The sequence below is a fragment of the Geotrypetes seraphini genome, chromosome 4 (genome assembly GCF_902459505.1).
Source record: "Geotrypetes seraphini chromosome 4, aGeoSer1.1, whole genome shotgun sequence".
NCBI lineage: Eukaryota > Metazoa > Chordata > Amphibia > Gymnophiona > Dermophiidae > Geotrypetes > Geotrypetes seraphini.
In genome coordinates this window covers 34,808,561-34,828,132 of record NC_047087.1, presented here as the reverse complement: position 1 = coordinate 34,828,132, position 19,572 = coordinate 34,808,561, and the positions used below count along the sequence as shown (strand labels likewise).

The 19,572-nt window shown below is 48.0% G+C and overlaps 1 protein-coding gene across 1 annotated transcript in view; it reads left to right on the top strand.

Annotated features, from left to right (window-relative positions):
* The window catches only part of TK2 (thymidine kinase 2), a 54,833-nt gene that overhangs the window by 8,408 nt on the left and 26,853 nt on the right, over positions 1–19,572 (top strand). Inside the window, exons 4-6 of the mRNA XM_033943400.1 lie at positions 8,659–8,712; positions 10,726–10,815; positions 13,325–13,398. Coding sequence (XP_033799291.1) covers positions 8,659–8,712; positions 10,726–10,815; positions 13,325–13,398 — 218 coding nt within the window. The remainder of the gene's footprint in view (positions 1–8,658; positions 8,713–10,725; positions 10,816–13,324; positions 13,399–19,572) is intronic.

Below are 19,572 nucleotides of genomic sequence, written 5' to 3'. Positions count from 1 at the left end.
GACTGACTCAGCTCGAAGTACATCTTTACGGTAATGTGGCCTCCAGAATTGCACACAGTACTCCAGATGAGGTCTCACCATGGTTCTGTACAGTGGCATTATGACTTCAGGTTTACGGCTGATGAAGCTTCTATTGATACATCCCATCATCCGCCTTGCATTGGATGAGGCCTTCTCTACTTGTTTGGCAGCCTTCATGTCTGCACTGATGATCACTCCCAAGTCCCGTTCCTCTGAAGTCTTAGCTAGTGTTTCTCCATTCAAGGTGTATGTTCTGCATGGATTTCTGCTGCCGAGATGCATCACCTTACACTTCTTTGCGTTGAAGCCCAGCTGCCATGTTGAAGACCAGTTTTCCAACTTGAACAGATCCTGCGCCATACCATCCGTGAGATCGCTTTCACCTACTATATTACACAGTTTGGCATCATCGGCAAACAGCGCTACTTTACCCTGAAGCCCTCGGGTCAAGTCCCTTATGAATATGTTAAAAAGGGATGGTCCCAGGACTGAGCCCTGTGGCACTCTGCTAGACACCTCCGATGTCTTAGAGAGGGTGCCATTGACCACCACCCTCTGAAGTCTTCCACTCAGCCAATCATTGACCCATGCCGTTAGTTTCTCACCTAACCCCATCGATTTCATCTTGTTTAATAGTCTACGGTGTGGGACACTGTCAAACGCTTTACTGAAATCCAAGTACACTATGTCCAGAGACTCTCCCGAGTCTAGCTTTCCTGTCACCCAGTCAAAGAAGCTGATAAGATTGGATTGGCATGACCTGCCCCTAGTGAATCCATGTTGACAGGGATCCCTCAGATTCCCCTCATCCAATATTGTGTCCAATTTCCCTTTAAGTAGAGTTTCCATGAGTTTACACACTATTGATGTGAGATTTACTGGTCTGTAATTCGCAGCCTCCGCTCTGCAACCCTTTTTGTGCAGAGGAACAACATTGGCAGTTTTCCAGTCCAGGGGGACTCTCCCTGTACTTAGGGAGAGATTGAAGAGTATTGCTAATGGTTCCGCCAAAACATCGCATAGCTCTCTGAGCACTCTTGGGTGCAGATTGTCCGGTCCCATGGCTTTGTTCACCTTGAGTCTTGACAGTTCTTTGTAAACATCAGCTGGTATGAACTCAAACTTCTGAAATGGGTCATCCATGCTTTGCTTTGCATCCAGCCGAGGCACGTGCCCTGGTGCCTCGCAGGTAAAGACTGAACAGAAGTAATCATTCAGTAGTTTGGCTTTATCCCAGGACAAGCAGGCAGCATATTCTTAACACATGGGTGACGTCACCGACGGAGCCCTCGGTACGGACCTTTTTAACTAGAAGTTTCTAGTTGGCCGCACCGCGCGTGCGCGAGTGCCTTCCCGCCCGACGGAGGAGTGCGTGGTCCCCAGTTTCTTCGTTTCCGCGGAGCGAAGAAGACGCGTGTATTTTTTCAACGACCGTTGAATCACTTTTCTGCCTTCCCGCTCGCGCTTTTTTCCTGAATTTTTCCTTCCTTACCTTCGGGTTTAATTTTCTTTAATTTGCAAAAAAAAAAAAAAATATATATACTTTGATTTTTCCCTTTCTTTCGTTTTTGCCCCGGCGGGGCCTGTTGCCATTATACAGGCCTCGGACTTCGATTTTGCGGAGGCTATCTTCCCCTTCATGCCCCCGCAGGTCGGTTTTAAGAAGTGCCAGCGGTGTGCACGCCCGATCTCCATAACTGACCCACACAATTGGTGTTTGCAGTGTCTGGGTCCGGAGCATCGGGCGGACTCCTGCACCCGCTGTGCCACTCTGCAAAAACGAACTCTTAAAAACCGAAGAATCCAACAAACCCTTCTCTTCGGCACCGAGTCGGCGATGGACTCCTCATCTTCAACGGCGGTACCTCCAAAATCGGCACCGTCATCCTCGACGCCGACCGACCCCGCATCGGCGTCGCAGGCGCCAGGTAAGCCGGCTAAGAAGCCTTCCTCTTCCCTCGAGCGCCCTCCAGCTACGGTGGCGACACCGTCCCTACCGGCATCGCACCGGTCCCGCAAACGCTCCGCCCCGATCTCGGTGAGTGCCTCGTCATCGGCCTCCTCATCGCCGGGGCGTGGAGCGGCATCAAAGGAACCGAAGAAAAAGAAAGCGGTTCCGATGCCACCCCTGGATGACCGTATCTCGGCCATCCTACAAGCTCAGCTCAAGGAGCAGTTGAAGAAACAACTTGAACAACTGTTACCCTCTATCTTGGCACCGCTCCTTCCGGTACCAGACCGGCCCGAGCCCCGCACCGAGCCCCCGGTGTCCACTCCTACGGTACCGGTGGACACCTCTATGCCGATCCTTTCGGCCCAGCAACTTCATGACGATCCGGTGGTTCATTCCCAGGCCACATTGGATCCTTCTCGGCACCAGGCGGCACGGCATGCTTCTCGGGACCGAGATCGACGCCGATCGTCCTCCCCTGGTGCCGTTTCCGTCCGCTCTGGTAAGTCTTTGTCCAAGACTCGCCACACCGCGCCCTCCACCCCGGTGTCTCGACATGCACCAGAGATCAGGGACCCTGATTTATGGGAGGAGACTCCTCTCGGTACCGAGGAGGATCCCTCCTCATCTGATGAGGAACCATCGGCACCCGATGCCACATCTAAACCAGAACAGTCCTCATTTTCTAAGTTTCTAAGGGAAATGTCTGCAGCCCTGTCCCTTCCCTTAGAATCTGACTCAAAGAAGTCTCAAGCCTTCCTGGAGGCTTTAGATTTCGAACAGCCTCCTAAAGAGTTTCTCAAGCTCCCCGTTCATGACATCCTACGGGAGACCTTTTACAAAAACTTAGAGAACCCCCTTACGGTACCGGGGGCTCCACGTAAGCTGGACAACCTTTATCGAGTCATCCCTATTCCGGGGTTCGACAAATCTCAATTGCCCCATGAGTCCCTTCTGGTGGAATCCACTTTAAAGAAGACTCAGGGCTCCAGTGTCTATGCCTCTACCCCTCCTGGCAGAGAAGGTAAGACCATGGACAAGTTTGGCAAGAGGCTTTACCAGAATGCCATGCTTGCCAACAGGGCAAACAACTATTCCTTCCATTTTTCTTTCTACCTAAAACACTTGGTCCAACAACTGTCTGCCCTCCAGAAGTATCTTCCTGAGCGCAAGGTCCCGCTGTTCCAACAACACATCTCTGGCCTTCTCCAAATGCGCAAATATATGGTCCGCTCTATTTACGACTCCTTCGAGCTCACCTCTCGGGCCTCTGCCATGGCCGTAGTCATGCGTCGCCTAGCCTGGCTCAGAGTTTCCGACCTGGACATCAACCACCAGGATCGTTTGGCCAACGCCCCCTGTCTCGGGGATGAACTCTTTGGAGAGTCACTGGATTCCACCACCCAGAAACTCTCGGCCCATGAAACCAGGTGGGACACCCTGATCAAGCCGAAGAAGAAGGCTCCGCCTGCCCGACCCTATCGGCCTCAATCATCTTACCAGCGGAGGTTCTCAGCCAGGCCACTCAATCCGCCTCCCCAACAATCTCGGCGACCTCGCCAACAGCAGCACCACGCCCAGGCTCGATCTCAGGCCACTCAATCCTCTAAGCCACCTCAGCCTGCTAAGCAGTCTCAGCCCTTTTGACTCTTCTCTCCAGGGCATAGCCAGTCATCCACCCTCGCTGCCTCTTCCACAGCCTATCGGGGGTCGTCTCACCATTTTCTCCAGCCGTTGGGAAGTCATCACGTCGGACCAGTGGGTCCTCAACATCATCCGCCACGGCTACTCTCTCAACTTCCAGACTCGTCCACCGGACAACCTTCCCGTAGAGTCTGCTTCACACTCATCTCAAACCCCCCTCCTACTGAGGGAGGTTCAATCCCTCCTCCTTCTCAATGCCATCGAAGAAGTACCTCCAGATCAAAGGGGTCAGGGATTCTACTCCCGCTACTTCCTGGTTCCCAAAAAGACGGGAGACCTCCGTCCCATTCTCGATCTCAGGGACCTCAACAAGTGTCTGGTCAAGGAAAAGTTCAGAATGCTCTCCCTTGCCACGCTTTACCCTCTTCTTTCTCAACACGACTGGCTATGTTCCCTGGACCTCAAAGAGGCCTACACTCACATCTCCATCAATCAGAATTCTTGCCGCTACCTGCGGTTCCAGGTGCTACACCACCACTATCAGTACAAAGTGCTACCGTTTGGCCTCGCTTCCTCCCCCAGAGTCTTCACCAAGTGCCTTATAGTGGTGGCGGCCTTCCTCAGGTCTCACAACCTCCAGGTGTTCCCCTACTTGGACGATTGGTTGGTGAAAGCACCTACGTCTCAACTTGTGCTACAGGCTACTCATCACACCATCTCTCTCCTCCACCTCCTGGGGTTCGAGATCAACTACCCCAAGTCGCATCTGCTTCCCACCCAGCGACTTCAATTCATTGGAGCAGTTCTGGACACCACGCTGATGAGGGCCTTTCTTCCCTCCGATCGCCACCGGACCCTGCTCCATCTCTGCCGTCAGGTACTCATGCATCCCTCCATTCCTGCCCGACAGATGATGGTCCTCCTGGGTCACATGGCCTCGACGGTGCACGTCCTTCCTCTGGCACGTCTCCACCTTCGTACACCTCAGTGGACTCTCGCCAACCAATGGTCACAGACGACAGATCTTCTTTCTCATCCCATCTCTGTGACATCATCTCTTCAGCAATCTCTCCAATGGTGGTTGAACTCCTCAAATCTTTCCAGGGGTCTACTTTTTCATCTACCCCCTCACTCTATGATCATCACCACGGATGCGTCCCCCTATGCGTGGGGAGCTCACCTAGGAGATCTACGCACCCAAGGACTTTGGACCCCACAGGAGCGTCGTCATCACATAAATTTCCTGGAACTCAGAGCCATGTTCTACGCCCTCAAGGCTTTCCAACATCTTCTCTGCCCTCAAGTCCTCCTCCTGTGCACAGACAATCAAGTCGCCATGTACTACATAAACAAGCAAGGCGGCACCGGATCTCGCCCCCTTTGTTTGGAGGCTCTGCGCATCTGGACCTGGGCCACGGACCGCAATCTCTTTCTCAGGGCGGTCTATATCCAGGGCGAACAGAACTCTCTGGCCGACAACCTCAGCCGCATCCTTCAACCTCACGAGTGGACGTTGGACCCTCCGACTCTGCTCTCCATCTTTGCTCGATGGGGTACTCCGCAGGTGGACCTCTTTGCAGCACCTCACAACCATCAGCTGCCCCAATTCTGTTCCAGACTCTTCTCTCCTCACCGTCTGGCTCCGGATGCATTCCTGCTCGACTGGAGGGATCGGTTCCTGTATGCCTTCCCTCCACTTCCTCTGATGTTGCGGACCTTGTCCAAACTCCGCAAGGACAACGCCACCATGATTCTTATCGCACCTCGGTGGCCTCGCCAACACTGGTTCTCACTCCTGCTCCAACTCAGCTCCAGGGAACCCATTCTCCTTCCTGTGTTTCCTACTCTACTTACGCAGCAACATCAGTCTCTACTGCATCCCAATCTGTCTTCGCTCCACCTGACAGCTTGGTTTCTCTCGGGCTGACTTCTCCAGAGAACCTATCTCAGCCGGTCCGCCTCATCTTGGATGCCTCCAGGAAGCCGGCCACCCTTCAATGTTACCATCAGAAATGGACCAGATTCTCCTCGTGGTGTCTCCGGCATCATCAGGAACCCACCTCCTTAGCGGTGGAAACTGTATTGGAATATTTGCTCTCGCTGTCCAATGCTGGCCTCAAAACTACCTCCATCAGAGTCCACCTCAGTGCCATCACTGCGTTTCATGAGCCTATTCTCGGAAAACCCCTCACGGCTCATCCTCTGGTTTCCAGATTTATGAGAGGCCTCTTCAATATCAAACCACCTCTCAAGCCTCCTCCTGTCGTCTGGGACCTGAATGTGGTACTCTCAGCTCTCATGAAACCTCCATTCGAGCCTCTTGCCACAACTTCACTTAGACTCCTTACCTGGAAGGTGCTTTTCCTGATTGCCATCACCTCTGCCAGGAGGGTTAGCGAACTGCATGCACTGGTTGCCGACCCACCGTTCACTGTTTTTCACCATGACAAGGTTGTTCTGCGTACCCACCCTAAATTCCTCCCCAAGGTGGTCTCGGCTTTTCACCTCAACCAGTCCATTGTGTTGCCCGTCTTCTTCCCTAAGCCTCACTCGCATCCTGGGGAACAGGCGTTGCACACGCTGGATTGTAAGCGTGCCCTTGCTTACTACCTTGATCGTACCAGAGCTCACCGAACATCACCTCAGCTATTTTTATCTTTCGATCCCAACCGTTTGGGTCGTCCTGTCTCCAAACGGACACTTTCAAATTGGCTTGCTGCCTGTATTGCATTCTGCTATGCTCGGGCCGGTCTCTCACTGGAAGGAACTGTCACGGCCCACAGAATCCGAGCTATGGCTGCTTCTGTAGCTTTCCTCCGTTCCACGCCCATCGAGGAAATCTGCAAGGCGGCCACTTGGTCCTCAGTTCACACGTTCACTACTCACTACTGTCTGGATGCGTTCTCCAGACGGGATGGACACTTCGGCCAATCTGTGTTACAAAATTTATTTTCCTAATGGCCAACCATCCCACCTCCCTCTTTGTTAGCTTGGAGGTCACCCATGTGTTAAGAATATGCTGCCTGCTTGTCCTGGGATAAAGCACAGTTACTTACCGTAACAGGTGTTATCAAGGGACAGCAGGCAGATATTCTTACGTCCCACCCACCTCCCCGGGTTGGCTTCTTAGCTGGCTTATACTAACTGGGGACCACGCACTCCTCCGTCGGGCGGGAAGGCACTCGCGCACGCGCGGTGCGGCCAACTAGAAACTTCTAGTTAAAAAGGTCCGTACCGAGGGCTCCGTCGGTGACGTCACCCATGTGTTAAGAATATCTGCCTGCTGTCCCTGGATAACACCTGTTACGGTAAGTAACTGTGCTTTATCGGAGTCAGTTTCCACATAATTCCCGTCTGGCGTTCTAAGGCGTACTATCCCGTTTGTGTTCTTTTTCCTGTCGCTAATGTATCTGAAGAAGGATTTGTCCCCTTTCTTGATGTTCTTCGCTAGAGTTTCTTCCATACGAAGTTTGGCTTCCCTGACTGCTGTTTTGACCGCTGCAGACTTTGTCCTGTATTCAATGTTTGCTTCTTTTTCCCCGGTGCGTTTGTATGAGAGAAATGCTCTTTTCTTCTCCTATGTCCAGAAATAAGTCCGCATGGGGCCTGGGAGTAGAGAATGACACGGGGACAAATTTTTCCCCTTTCCCACAGGAACTCAATTTCCCCGTCCCATCCCCAAGAGTTTTGTCGCTGTCCCTGCCCCATTCTGTAAGCTCTGCCTTAACCACACAAACCTCAAACACTTATGATTTTAAAGTGTTTGAGGCTTGTGCAGGTGAGGACGGAGCTTGCAGGAAAAGAACTTGCCGGGATGGGAAAATGAGTTCCTGCAGGGACAGGGAAACATTTGTCCCTATACCATTCTCTACCTGTTAGTCAGCTAAAGTCCATGTGCTCTGCCCCTTCTCCTTTGTAAGCTTCCTGTTGGACTAGGAACCATGTAGAACAGTGGTTCCCAACCCTGTCCTGGAGGACCACCAGCCAGTCAGGTTTTCAGGATAGCCCTAATGAATATGCATGGAGCAGATCTGCATGCCTGCCACCTCCATTATATGCAAATCTCTCTCATGCATATTCATTAGGGTTATCCCAAAAACCCGACTGGCTGGTGGTCTTCCAGGACAGGGTTGGGAACCACTGATGTAGAACATTGGGTCTGTGAGCTCATTCTGACACACAGGGCCCTGTGCTGACTGAGGCCTTCAAGCGTTATTTAAGTTGGAGGATGGAAGAGGCATGAAGATCTGCTATTTTATTTTCCTTATCTGGTGTTGAATTTTAAGTATTGAGATGGAGTCATATTGTATAAAAGTTTGGGAAACCTCAATAAAAGTTGGCAAGCACTTCACTGAGGTAAATGAGTTTTTAACCTTTTGACTTCTCCAAATTCTCATGGCATTTTGCTTCCTAGGCAGCTGAAGAAACTCTGTGGTCCTTAACTCTTGCACACGGCAGCACCTCTGGATGCTGTTATTAGGACCTGCACAGGACTTTGGTATAAAAAAAAACCCCTACTGGTTGGTGATTGGCTAGTATAGGGACTGACTGTATGAGTGTTGCACAGTGATTACCCAGCAATATTTTATTGTTGTTTTTTTTAGTAGGAAAAATGCGAAACACTTTTCTTCCAAATCAGTATTGTGAATGGACTTGTTCGATGCATTTTTCTGTTTAACCATTTATGTAGTTTCTGGAAAATTACCATGTAAAATCATATTTTTAAATCCCTGAAGCCCATTCTTTCTGTTCTAACACAATTATCCATTTTTTTTACATATATTAAGAAGCATATTTGTGTTTCTCTTCCTACTGATCATTAACGAAGTGAGAGCTTGAACTGGCAGTTGTTCCACTATTTGTTTAAATGGTCTGAGGATTCCTGCCTTTGTGTTCCTCTATTGCCACTAAGTATTACTTATGCTGCATCCAGATTCTCGCATTTCAGAATAAGCAGTTTTCCTAATGTGTTTTGCCACATTGGGATCTCAGCAACAATGAGACATTTGTACACATCTAACTAATAATGTTGGTTCTCTTAGGTTTTAGAGGAACCTGTGGCAAAATGGAGAAACATTCGAGGTCATAATCCCCTGGTAAGTCACTTAAATTAGTATGTTAATTCTAGCATTAATTTTAGAGGAGTTAGGCTTTTTTTAATTTTAGGATTCCTCTGACTTTGCACAAATAACTTTTTTGGTTGGAGTTTTGGTCTTCCCCTCCCAGTTGAGGGCCACCAATAGGTCAGGTTTTCAGGATATCCCTGATTTGATATGCATGAGAGTGATTTGAATACAAGGGAGGTAGGAGGTGTTGAAAGCTCTCTCATGCATATCCATTAGGGATATCCTGAAAACCTTACCCATTGACAGCCTTTGAGGACTGGAGTTGAAGACCAAGGAATTAGAGCAGGGATTCTCAACTCCAGTCTGTGGGACACACCAAGACAGTCTGGTATTTTTTAAAGATATTCACAATGAAACATGACGGCAGATAAAGGCCAAATGGCTCATCCAGTCTGCTCATCTGCAGCATCCACTATCTTCTCCTCTCCCTAAGAGATCCTACATGACTGTACCATGCTTTCTTGAATTCAGACACAGTCTTTTGTCTCCACCACCTCTACTAGGAAACTATTCCATGCTGTCAGATTGACTCTCAAATGTCAGTCTTGGACAGTGTATCACAAACTGTGTGCCTCCTGAGATTTCAGGTGTGCCGCAACACACTGGCGAGGAGGGGAGTCATCCATGCCTCTCACTGCGAGAGGCACATCCTCTAGGAAGTCAGCCGGCGCAGATGACTCTCCTCCTGGCCGGCGTCTCTCCTCCTCCTCCTCTCCCTGCACCTCCCGGATCCCTCCACCGAAGCGGGTCGCGGCCAGATGGGCCTCCACACACTTCATTTTGCCTTCTGGCTGGGGCACTGGATTTAGTGTGCCTGGTCCTGAATAGTGGATAAGTGTGGCTAGGCAGAAAAGGAGAGAGACAAGCAAGAGTCCAGAGAAGGGGGGAGGGTTTTAATCTGCATTAAAAGTTAAGACTTTTTCTAAAAAATAGTATCTATTATTGTTATTATTCATCTTAACATATTTTCCAGTATCTTTCTTCTGTTCATAATGGAAACTATTTGAAACAAGATTTCCTTAAGCATCTGTCTTTAGCACATCTGTTTAAACTCCAGGGCTGTGGTGGATACTCCAAGCACTGTGCCAAAAGTTCTTTGTTAATCTCAACTACTGGTATTTTAGAAGTCATTTAGTGGCATTCTAATGTCTTTTCTGAGACTGAATGGCCAGGAGCCTTTTGTCTATCTACTAACATTCCAGAGTCAGATTGTTCAATATAATATCCCAAAGACCTTTGCTGACACTCTGGTTAGGCCAACAGAAATGCTGACAGCTAGCATACAATAATGTGAAGCTGAGATTATTCCTGAGCCTATCACCTCTTAACCTCATTCTATGCCCTCTCTGGAGTTTCCTTTCAACTGAAAGAGACGCCTCATGTGTATTTATGCCACATAGATATTTAAATGTTTCTATCGTATCTCCCCTCTTCTGCCTTTCTTCCAAAGTATATATATTGAGATCTTTAACTCTGTCCTCGTACGCCTTACAATGTAGATCATCAACCATTTTAGTTGTCTTCCTCTGGACCGACTCCATCCTGTTTATATCTTTTTGAAAGTGTGGTCTCCAGAACTGTACACAATATTCTAAATGAAGTCTCACCACAGTCTTATACAGGTGCATCAATACCTCCTTTTTCCTACTGGCCATTCCTCTCCCTGTGCACCCAAACATCCTTCTAGCTTTCTCCATCGTCATTTCAACCTGATTGGCTGCCTTAATATCATCACATAATATCACGAATTTGCATGCATCACCTCCATTGTATGAAAATCTGTCTCATATATATTGATTGTGGGTATTCTGAAAAGCTGACTGGCTGGGTGTTCTGAGGACTGGGTTGAGAACCCCTGGTTTTAGAGGATTGAAGTCCATACTTTACTAAGTTAACAGAGCAAGCTGTTTGCCTCAGTAGCATACACTTACTTGGTGTTCACCTGGCTGCTTTGATAGTTATTCAAACATATTCCCTCTTCAGGGTTTGATGTACCAGGACGCTGCTCGTTGGGGTATAACTTTACAGACCTACATTCAGCTCACCATGCTGCAAAGGCACACCAGGCCAAGTGTAAGTTTTGACTTTTACCTTTCTCACTTTGATTTCTGAAGGGATAGGTGGGAGAGTGAGAAATTTTTTAAAAAACTGCACTGATTTATTCATGCAGGAAATGAGGTCATACAACCACTGATAAATTTTAGGGTAGGCCAGTAGCATAGTTTGCAAATTTTGGGTGTGTCAGTGGGTAAAATGGGTGGGCATGACTCATTCTCCTTCCCAGCCTCCCCCCAGCTTGATTTTAAAATTTAAATACCTTAGCTAGTGAGAATCCCCAAGACCCACCAGCTGGAGATGTACTAAAGCTGCCAGAACTCTTCTCAGCAGGCAATCAGTGGCAGTGTACTGACACCTTGTACATGCTTGTTTTTTTTGTACGTGAACTGAACATGCATAGGCTGCCAGCATTGGCAGGTGAGGAATGCTGCCGCTGTTTACTAAGGTTGGTTGAGGGGAGATCTAGTGGTTTTCATATGCCTTCAGCTGATAAGGTGTGGGGATCTACACCAGCTATACTGAGGTGCTGAAAGTGAATGGACCTCAAGTGTGAAGTCCTTTCTTTCCATGAAGTTATGGTGGGTGAAAAGATCTAGGAGGTAGACTTTTAATATTGGACTTTAGTCTGAAGGGGAAAACAGTACATTAAGCTTGTATTGATAAGGAGATAGATTTCTAATCAGATGAACATAAGAACTGTTGTACTGGGTCAGAGAAAATATATGATTGCGATGTGAGGGTTATTACTACATTGTTTGAGATAGGGGCGTAGCCTACCCTCTAATTTGGGGGGTGGCCCAGGCATAGAATGGGGGGAGGCAACACATTTCTCTTCCCTACACCCCCCCTCTCCCCGGGGAAACATACATTGTTTTTCTCCCTCTTGGTTCCTATGGGCCAGTGTCTCTCGCCTTTCCCTCATCCTCAAGGTTCAGCATCTCTTTCACTTTCCCGCACCCTACATGCTGCAGTTTTGTGTTGGCACTCAAGGCAGCCTCACCTCTTGCCAGACTCAGAAGCTTTCTCTCTGCATAACTTCCTATTGTATGCAGCAGAAAAAAAACTTCCAGGACTGACAAGAGGCGAGGTTGTCTTGAGAGCTGACACAGGAGAACAGCAGCATATGGGATGGGGGAAAGTGAAAGAGACACTGAACAGCGAGGACGAGGGAAGGTAGAGAGACACTGGACTGCACAGCTTGTGGGGTGGGGGGAATGCCAGACAGCATATGCACTACCACTAGGGAAGCCTGAGCCTAGTGGCTATGCCACTGGTATGAGATAGAATGTTCTTGTCAACTCTCTCAAGACAGCCTCGCCTTTTGCCAGTCCTGGAAGTTTTTTTTTTTCCTGCAGTATCCAATAGGAAGTTATGCAGAGAGAAAGCTTCTGGGTCTGGCAAGAGGTGAGGCTGCCTTGAGACCTGACACAGGAAAACTGCAGCATGTAGGGTGCGGGAAAGTGAGAGATGGCAACTAAAATTCAATGTGAAGAAGTGCAGAGTGATGCATTTGGGGGGTAGTAATCTGAGGGAGTTTTATGTGCTAGGAGGTGATAGGCTGATAAGCACAGATGGTTCTAAAGCAGTGGTCTCAAACTCGCGGCCTGGGGGCCACATGTGGCCCGCCAGGTACTATTTTGAGGCCCTCGGTATGTTTATCATAATCACAAAAGTAAAATAAAACAGTTTCTTGATCACATGTCTCTTTAGCTATAAATTACAATATTATTATTAAGACTTAGCCAAAAGGAAAGATTTATAAACTATAAAGAGTTTAACCTCATGCAAAATTGTCATTTCTTTAATAAGACATTAACTATTTTTTCTGAGGCCCTCCAAGTACTTACAAATCCAAAATGTGGCCCTGCAAAGGGTTTGAGTTTGAGACTACTGTTCTAAAGGCATCTAAACAGTGTGATAAGGTGGTGGCTATAGTCAGAAGGATGCTAGACTATAGAAAGAGTAGTAACCAGCAGAAGAAGGGAGGTGTTGATACCCCTGTATAGTCTGACAGCTAGAGCACAGTAAAAACCCATGTCTAGCTACATCTCTGCCCACCCATGTCAGGATTTTTACCAAAGCAAAATATTGTACTAAATTCTTCTCAGGAGAGACAAGATAAGCTACCTCAGTTGTTAATATGCAGTAAGAAATTTGGGCACCTAAATGGGAAGGTTTGTCCCACAAAACACGTAGTCTACTATTTGAACTCAAGATGCTGGAGCTTTCAGGGGTGGGGGGAGGTGGATTGTTTAGTTTTCACTGTCACATTTTAAGCTTCCGTGAATAATCCACGCAGATAGCTTTACATTGTCTGTTGTTCCGAAGGTTGTTATTTGTACTATTATGTATTGTTGTAGTGTATACTAATGGAAAGTCAATAAATACAGATTAAAAAATAATAATAATATGCAGTAACAGCTCAGGTGTTCAAAAGATCAACCTGTAAGGTAGGAAATGGTCAAGGAGGAGCTCCAGGGAAGAAATCTGTTGAAACCAGTGAATGTCTCCTTGTGTTTTCTAGCGTTACCCCATGAGAATGATGGAGCGGTCCATCCACAGTGCAAAGTACATCTTTGTGGAGAACTTGTATCAAAGGTATATTGCGTTGAACCTAAAAACCTTTGTGTACAGTGATGTGAAAGTTTCCCCCGCCCTTCCTGATTTTTTCCTATTATTGCATATGTTTGACACCAAGGACTGGATGCACTAAAAAATGGTCATTAAGACTGTGTGAGATGCTGTGGGCCAATTTTTTTTTTTTTTGGGGGGACTGTTTTCAAAATAGGTTCCTATGCAAACAGTGGCATAGCAAGGGTAGGACACACCTAGGGTGGTGGCATTCCCTGACAAATCCAAAACTTCACCTCATTCTACAAAAAGAGGAAATGAACAATTATCCGGCTAAATCTCAAAGCTGAGATCAGCCACCTCTGATATGTTGTAGATTTTAACATTTAAAGTACTCCGTCATCTTCTAATCTTTTCAGAAGTAAGACAAACCAGTTGCATCAGGTAATTCATTCATTTATTTTTCTTCCATAGTGCAGAGATACTAGCATGCTCCCAACGGGACCCGTTTCGCCCAAGCAGGGCTTTCTCAAGGGTTCACACCTAGCACCTGAAATGTGAGGATGCCGAAGAAAGAGCGCCTACTGTGAACCTTTGAAAAAGCCCTGCTTGGGCGAAACGGGTCCCGTTGGGAGCATGCTAGTATCTCTGCACTATGGAAGAAAAATAAATGAATGAATTACCTGATGCAACTGGTTTGACTTACTTCTGAAAGATTAGAAGATGACGGAGTACTTTAAATGTTAAAATCTACAACATATCAGAGGTGGCTGATCTCAGCTTTGAGATTTAGCCGGATAATTGTTTATTTCTTCTTTTTGTAGAGTGAGGATTTTTGGATTTGTCAAGGTTTGATTTACCTCACTTTCATCTTCATACACTTTTTGAGTGGTGGCATTCCTCACTGCACCCTCCTCTCCACCCCCCCTCCCAGAGCTTCCACGTCCCCACCCCACAGTCATGCCCTCCCTTCCCGTCTCTCTTTAAATCTTCGCCAGCACGAGCAGCTTCTCCGGCCTGCTAGTCACACTGGCATTGGGCTCCTGGGATGCATTGGGATTGGGGGGGGCTAAGACTCTGATTGACCCAGATACCAAAGGCCCCTCCCACAGGAGGTTTTTAGGATGAATGAAAGATATCGCAATCCATTTGTTACCAATAGACATTAAAGTAGTCTAGGGTTTGGATTCTGAGATCCTTTTCCTTCCAGAAAAATATTTTCAAGTAAATTTGATGTTATAAGGGCATGCATTTTCATTGAGTAAATCGTTTTTGAGGTGTAAGGATTACAGTTGCTCACATTTTTGTGGTTTTGGGAAGAGCTTGCTTTTTATCAATTTTTGTTTCAGATTAGGTGGGGAGCTTGCTTTCACTCAATTATGTGTAAGGAAACTGATAATTTTCACGAGCTCCACCAGATGGCATGCAAGGTGCATGTAATCTTCTGGTGCCTTCTTCATTCCATGCTTTATTTTTAGCAGGCCTGCGCTGGGTGTTTCTGCACTCTGGATAAACTCTTGATACAACCAGTATTCTCACTCCATCACGAGACTCCAAATGTTACAACCAATAGCTTCCCTGTAATCTTTTGGAAATGACTAGAATCTCTTCCTTTGGTAATCCGCCTAGAACCGCAAGGTATTGACGGAATAAAAAACTAATGTAATATAAATTGTGATTCGTCTGACAGTGGGCAAATGCCAGTGCAGTGACACAGTGTGCATTGTTCATCCTGGAGTCATTATTGATGTTGGTTTTTTGGTGTGCAGAGTAGGATTAAAGATGCCAAGTGTTTAGGAGGGGCACTCTCAGATATGCTAATATAGGATTTTGCCTTGGTAAGTCAGCTGCTAGCAGAAAGAAAAGAGGGGGTGAGCCAGGGTCACCCACCCACAGAGATTTTTCTGTGCCCCCCTTGCTTACCCCCCAATCAGCAGGGGTCTCAGTGAGCAGCGCTTCTTACCAGCTGCTTCCTCCTCTGCAACCAAAACCAGATGGGGCTGTTTGTGAGAGTTTTAAAATGGGGACTCCTAACATGAAAGAATTAAAACCTGCCTTTGCAAAAGCTGTGTGCTTAACTAACTTTCAGAGGAAAAGAATATGGGTCCTATTAGAGAATGACACGGGGAGCGATCCCCGCAGCGAACCGCTGCGTGGCTGCGGTTTGGCTGCGGGTTATGGTGACCTCATTAGCAAATCGCCGCAGACGCGGGGACAAATCCTTTCACCGACCGCAAAAATGGTGAATAGATTTGTCCCCGCAGGCCAATGTCCCCCCCTCTAGGAACCGCAATTTACCTGTGTTTTCACCGTGCTCCTCATTTGTCAGATCAACCCTTCCTGCCAATATAACCCGCCCCCCCCCAACGATCGCCCTCACTGGTAGGAGGGTGCCCAACCCCTCCTGCCGGCACCCCCAACGGCCCCCTATATCGCCAATAGGAGGGTGCCCAACCCCTCCTGCCGGTCCCTCCCCCAACAAACCCCGCCATCCCGAAACACCACCCTTAGTCTTACTTTCCAAGTTGGACCGGACAGCTCCTCGCTCGTCTGGCCAGCAGGCCTGCCTCCGTCCAAATGAGGCGGGCTCGCCCCTCCCCTCCCCTGCCTAACCCACAGGATCCTAGGGCCTGATTGGCCCAAGCACCTAAGGCCCCTCCTATAGCGGGAGTGGCTTTAGGTGCCTAGACCAATCAGGCCCTAGGATCCTGTGGGTTGGGCAGGGTAGGGGCGGGCCCGCCTCATTTGGACGGAGGCAAGCCTGCTGGCCATACGTGTGAGGAGCCGTCCGGTCCAACTTGGAAAGTAAGACTAAGGGGGTTCCGGGGTGGGAGGGTTCGTTGGGGGGGGGTCCAGCAGGAGGGGTTGGGTACCCTCCTGCCGGCGATCTTAGGGGAGGCCATTGGGAGGACCGGCAGGAGGGGTTGGGTACCCTTCTGCTGCGATTGTCGGGAGGGCCGTTGGGGGGGTCTACAGGAGGGGTTGGGTGCCCTCCTGCCGTGATCGCTGGGGGGAGGGGAGACTTGCAGCCGTAGCCGCGGTCACTATGCTAATCACGGCAGGGAGATCTTTGCCGCGATTAGGTACAGCGGCCGCGTCTACTTACCATATAGGCTAACATTGTAAGCATTTAAAGTACATGTCGTGTTTGTTTTTGCATTGCTAGCCCCAGGGGTGGTGGAAGATTAGTGATTGAAAAACTGTATGAAAAATAACTATTTTAAATTTAGTGATCAAAATGTGTCAGTTTTGAGAATTTATATTAATTAATTTTTTCTCTGCGTGTTTTGTTTTTGTATAGTTATTAACTAATACAGTGGTGCCTCACACAACGAACTTAATTGGTTCCAGGAGCAAGTTTGTTATGTGAAACGTTCGTTATGTGAAACGCGTTTTCCCATAGGAATACATGTAAAAAAAAATAATTCGTTCTGCAGCATAAAATATGCTAAGATGACATAAAAAAGATAAATTTTTTGTTATTATTTTTATTTAGATACATCTAAAAACATACTTCTCCCTGTCCTTTTACTTCCACTATCTTCCTATCCCATCTCTATTCCCTTTTGTCCCTCTCCCCATGATCAATCATCTCACCACCTCTCTCTGCCCTCACCCTCAGGGTTCAAGATTGCTTCCACTCTTTTTCCTGTTGTTCTCTCTGCCTGTCACCCTATGATTTAGCATCCCTTCTGCCCTTGTCCAATATTTCCCCTTCTCTCCCTCCCTCTCATCCCCTGCTCCAACATGTGCTTTCAGCGGCCTTCTCCCCCCTTAAGCGTCTTTTCTTCTCCACTCCACCTTTCCTCCCTCCCTGCCTCCACCTTTGTGGCGCTTTTGCACCCGACCGACAACAGAACAGGCCCGGTCGGACAAATCTCCCTGTCCTGTAGCCGCGAATCTAAATTACCTTCTTACAGCAGCTGGATTATTGAAGCTGCTGTAAGAGGTAATTTAGATTCGCGGCTACAGGGCAGGGAGGTTTGTCGGCCGGGCCTGTTGTCGGTCGATCGGGGGACCTGACCAGCTGTGCACATTCTTCGGGGCGGACCGCCCCCTCCCCCCTCTTTCGTTCGCCATTGCCTTCTTCCTACCTGCCCTGCCGCAGCCGCACACAGCCGAACGGAAGTCTTCCTGATGTCAGCGCTGACGTCGGAGGAAGGGAGGGCTTTGCTTAAGCCCTCCCTCCGACGTCAGCGCTGACATCGGGAAGATTTCCGTTCGGCTGTGTGCTGCGACAGGGCAGGTAAGGAGAAGGAGACTACCCTCGCGGCTCGACCAACCCCGCTGCGATCCAACCCCGCAGGAACCCCGGACTTCGTTGTGTGAAACGAAGTCCGTTGTACGAATCAAGACATAAAGTTCGTTGTGCGCAGCGTTCGCTGTGCGAGGCACCACTGTATTTAACTAAGTTTTAAAGTTTTAAAGAATGTTTCCTTTATACGTAAATAAAGAAAAGTGAATGGGATTGCAGTGGCGGTGACGGGGCGGTGAAGAGGATGGTGAGACGGGGACGGGGCAGTGACGGGGATGGTGAGACGGGGACGGGGCGGTGACGGGGATGGTGAGACGGGGACGGGGCGGTGACGGGGACCAATTTTTTCACCGTGTCATTCTCTAGGTCCTATTTCTCTTTAGGAAAAGTTTGAAAATGCCATAGTGAGTCAGAGCTCAAGGCTCATGGATCTGAACCTAGAGGGGCCCAGGAGCTCCTTTACCTTGCTATTCCATTGATGTAGATCGGGAGGGGTGTGAATGTGCAGTGCCCACTCCAGGTACTGAAGATGAATTGGCTCCCCCTCCGCTAATAGGAGCTTTCTACTTCTTGTTCCCCCTCCCTCTTAAACTATGCAGGGAAACTACACCTATGTTATCATTCCAGGGTTCCTTTGGGGCTGATTTATCAACTCAGCTCTTGTTTGCCAGTTGATGGGAATGGACAGGATACCAGGCAGAGCACCACAGTTGTGTGACAAAATTACTTCAGTAAGGGCCTGCTTTCAACAGCTGACTTCCTTCAAACTGGAGAAGGCTGACCTGAGGAACTAGGGTGAATTTTGGGTCTCTCTGGATTTCTTTAAACTGTTGTATTACTTTTGTGTAGCAGCAGCCTCTCACAGCTAATATACTGTTTATTTAAAGAATTTCTATTCCGCCTATCAACTAGGTGGATTACAAACTAAAACACACATAAAATGAAAAACCTACCAAAAATACAAATTCAAATAAACATTCTAAAATACAGACTCAATTAAAAAAAACACAAAACTCAACAAATAAAAATGATCCTAGAAAATAATTACAGTCGACTCCGCTTAAGTGCACGCCCTTTGGACCGGGTTGTTACGTGTGCTTAAGCGGAGTGTGCGCTTAATAGGAGTGGGGGGGGAGGGGAGGCTAGGGGGAGGCTGTAGTTAAGCTGGCTCAGTTTAAATATGGCACGTGGGCTGATGGAGCCTAAAGTACGGGAAAGCTCTGCCCTACAGCTTGAATGGAAGCGGAGCACTCATTTTCCCAGCGCTTAAGCTGCTGTGTGAAGCCTAGCCATTCCCAGTCAGAACGTGATTGCATCTAACCAGAGTGAATGTAACGTGAAAGAATATAGAGGTTGGACCTATGACATCAGTGCGCATAAGCGGATTGTGTGCTTATCCGAATTGCAGATATCCAGAGTTTACGTCCATTGACTTTAATGTAAAAAAAAAAAAAAAATGGGACCGTGGTGGTAGGCTGTGGATAACCAAAGCGTACGCTTAACCGACGTGCACTTAGGTGGAGTCGACTGTACATCAAAGCAGTAGTTCCTTATTCATAGAAGGCTTTTACATATAGAAAAGGCCATTCTGTTTTACCTCTGTAATGGAGGAAGCGGTAGCTCCTCTCTTTATTTATAGTTTCCATATCAGCAAAGAGCTGTTAATAAGATCTGGAAATGGCCATAACTGAACAATTCACAGACAGTGTAAGACAGAAGATAGAAGCAGACACAAAACTATCCCTCTGCATTAAATAAAAAAGCCAAAGGCATTAAACTATACAGGTGCACCACAGAATATCTGAAGACTTTTATTGTGCAGAGCCATTTCTCTTTGGCTTTTGCCTGGTGCTCACACACTTCATTTTTGAATGATGGGTTACCTGACCATATGCCTCCAGAAAAAGGAGGATGGATTGAGACATCTGGGTTGTACTTCCTTTGAA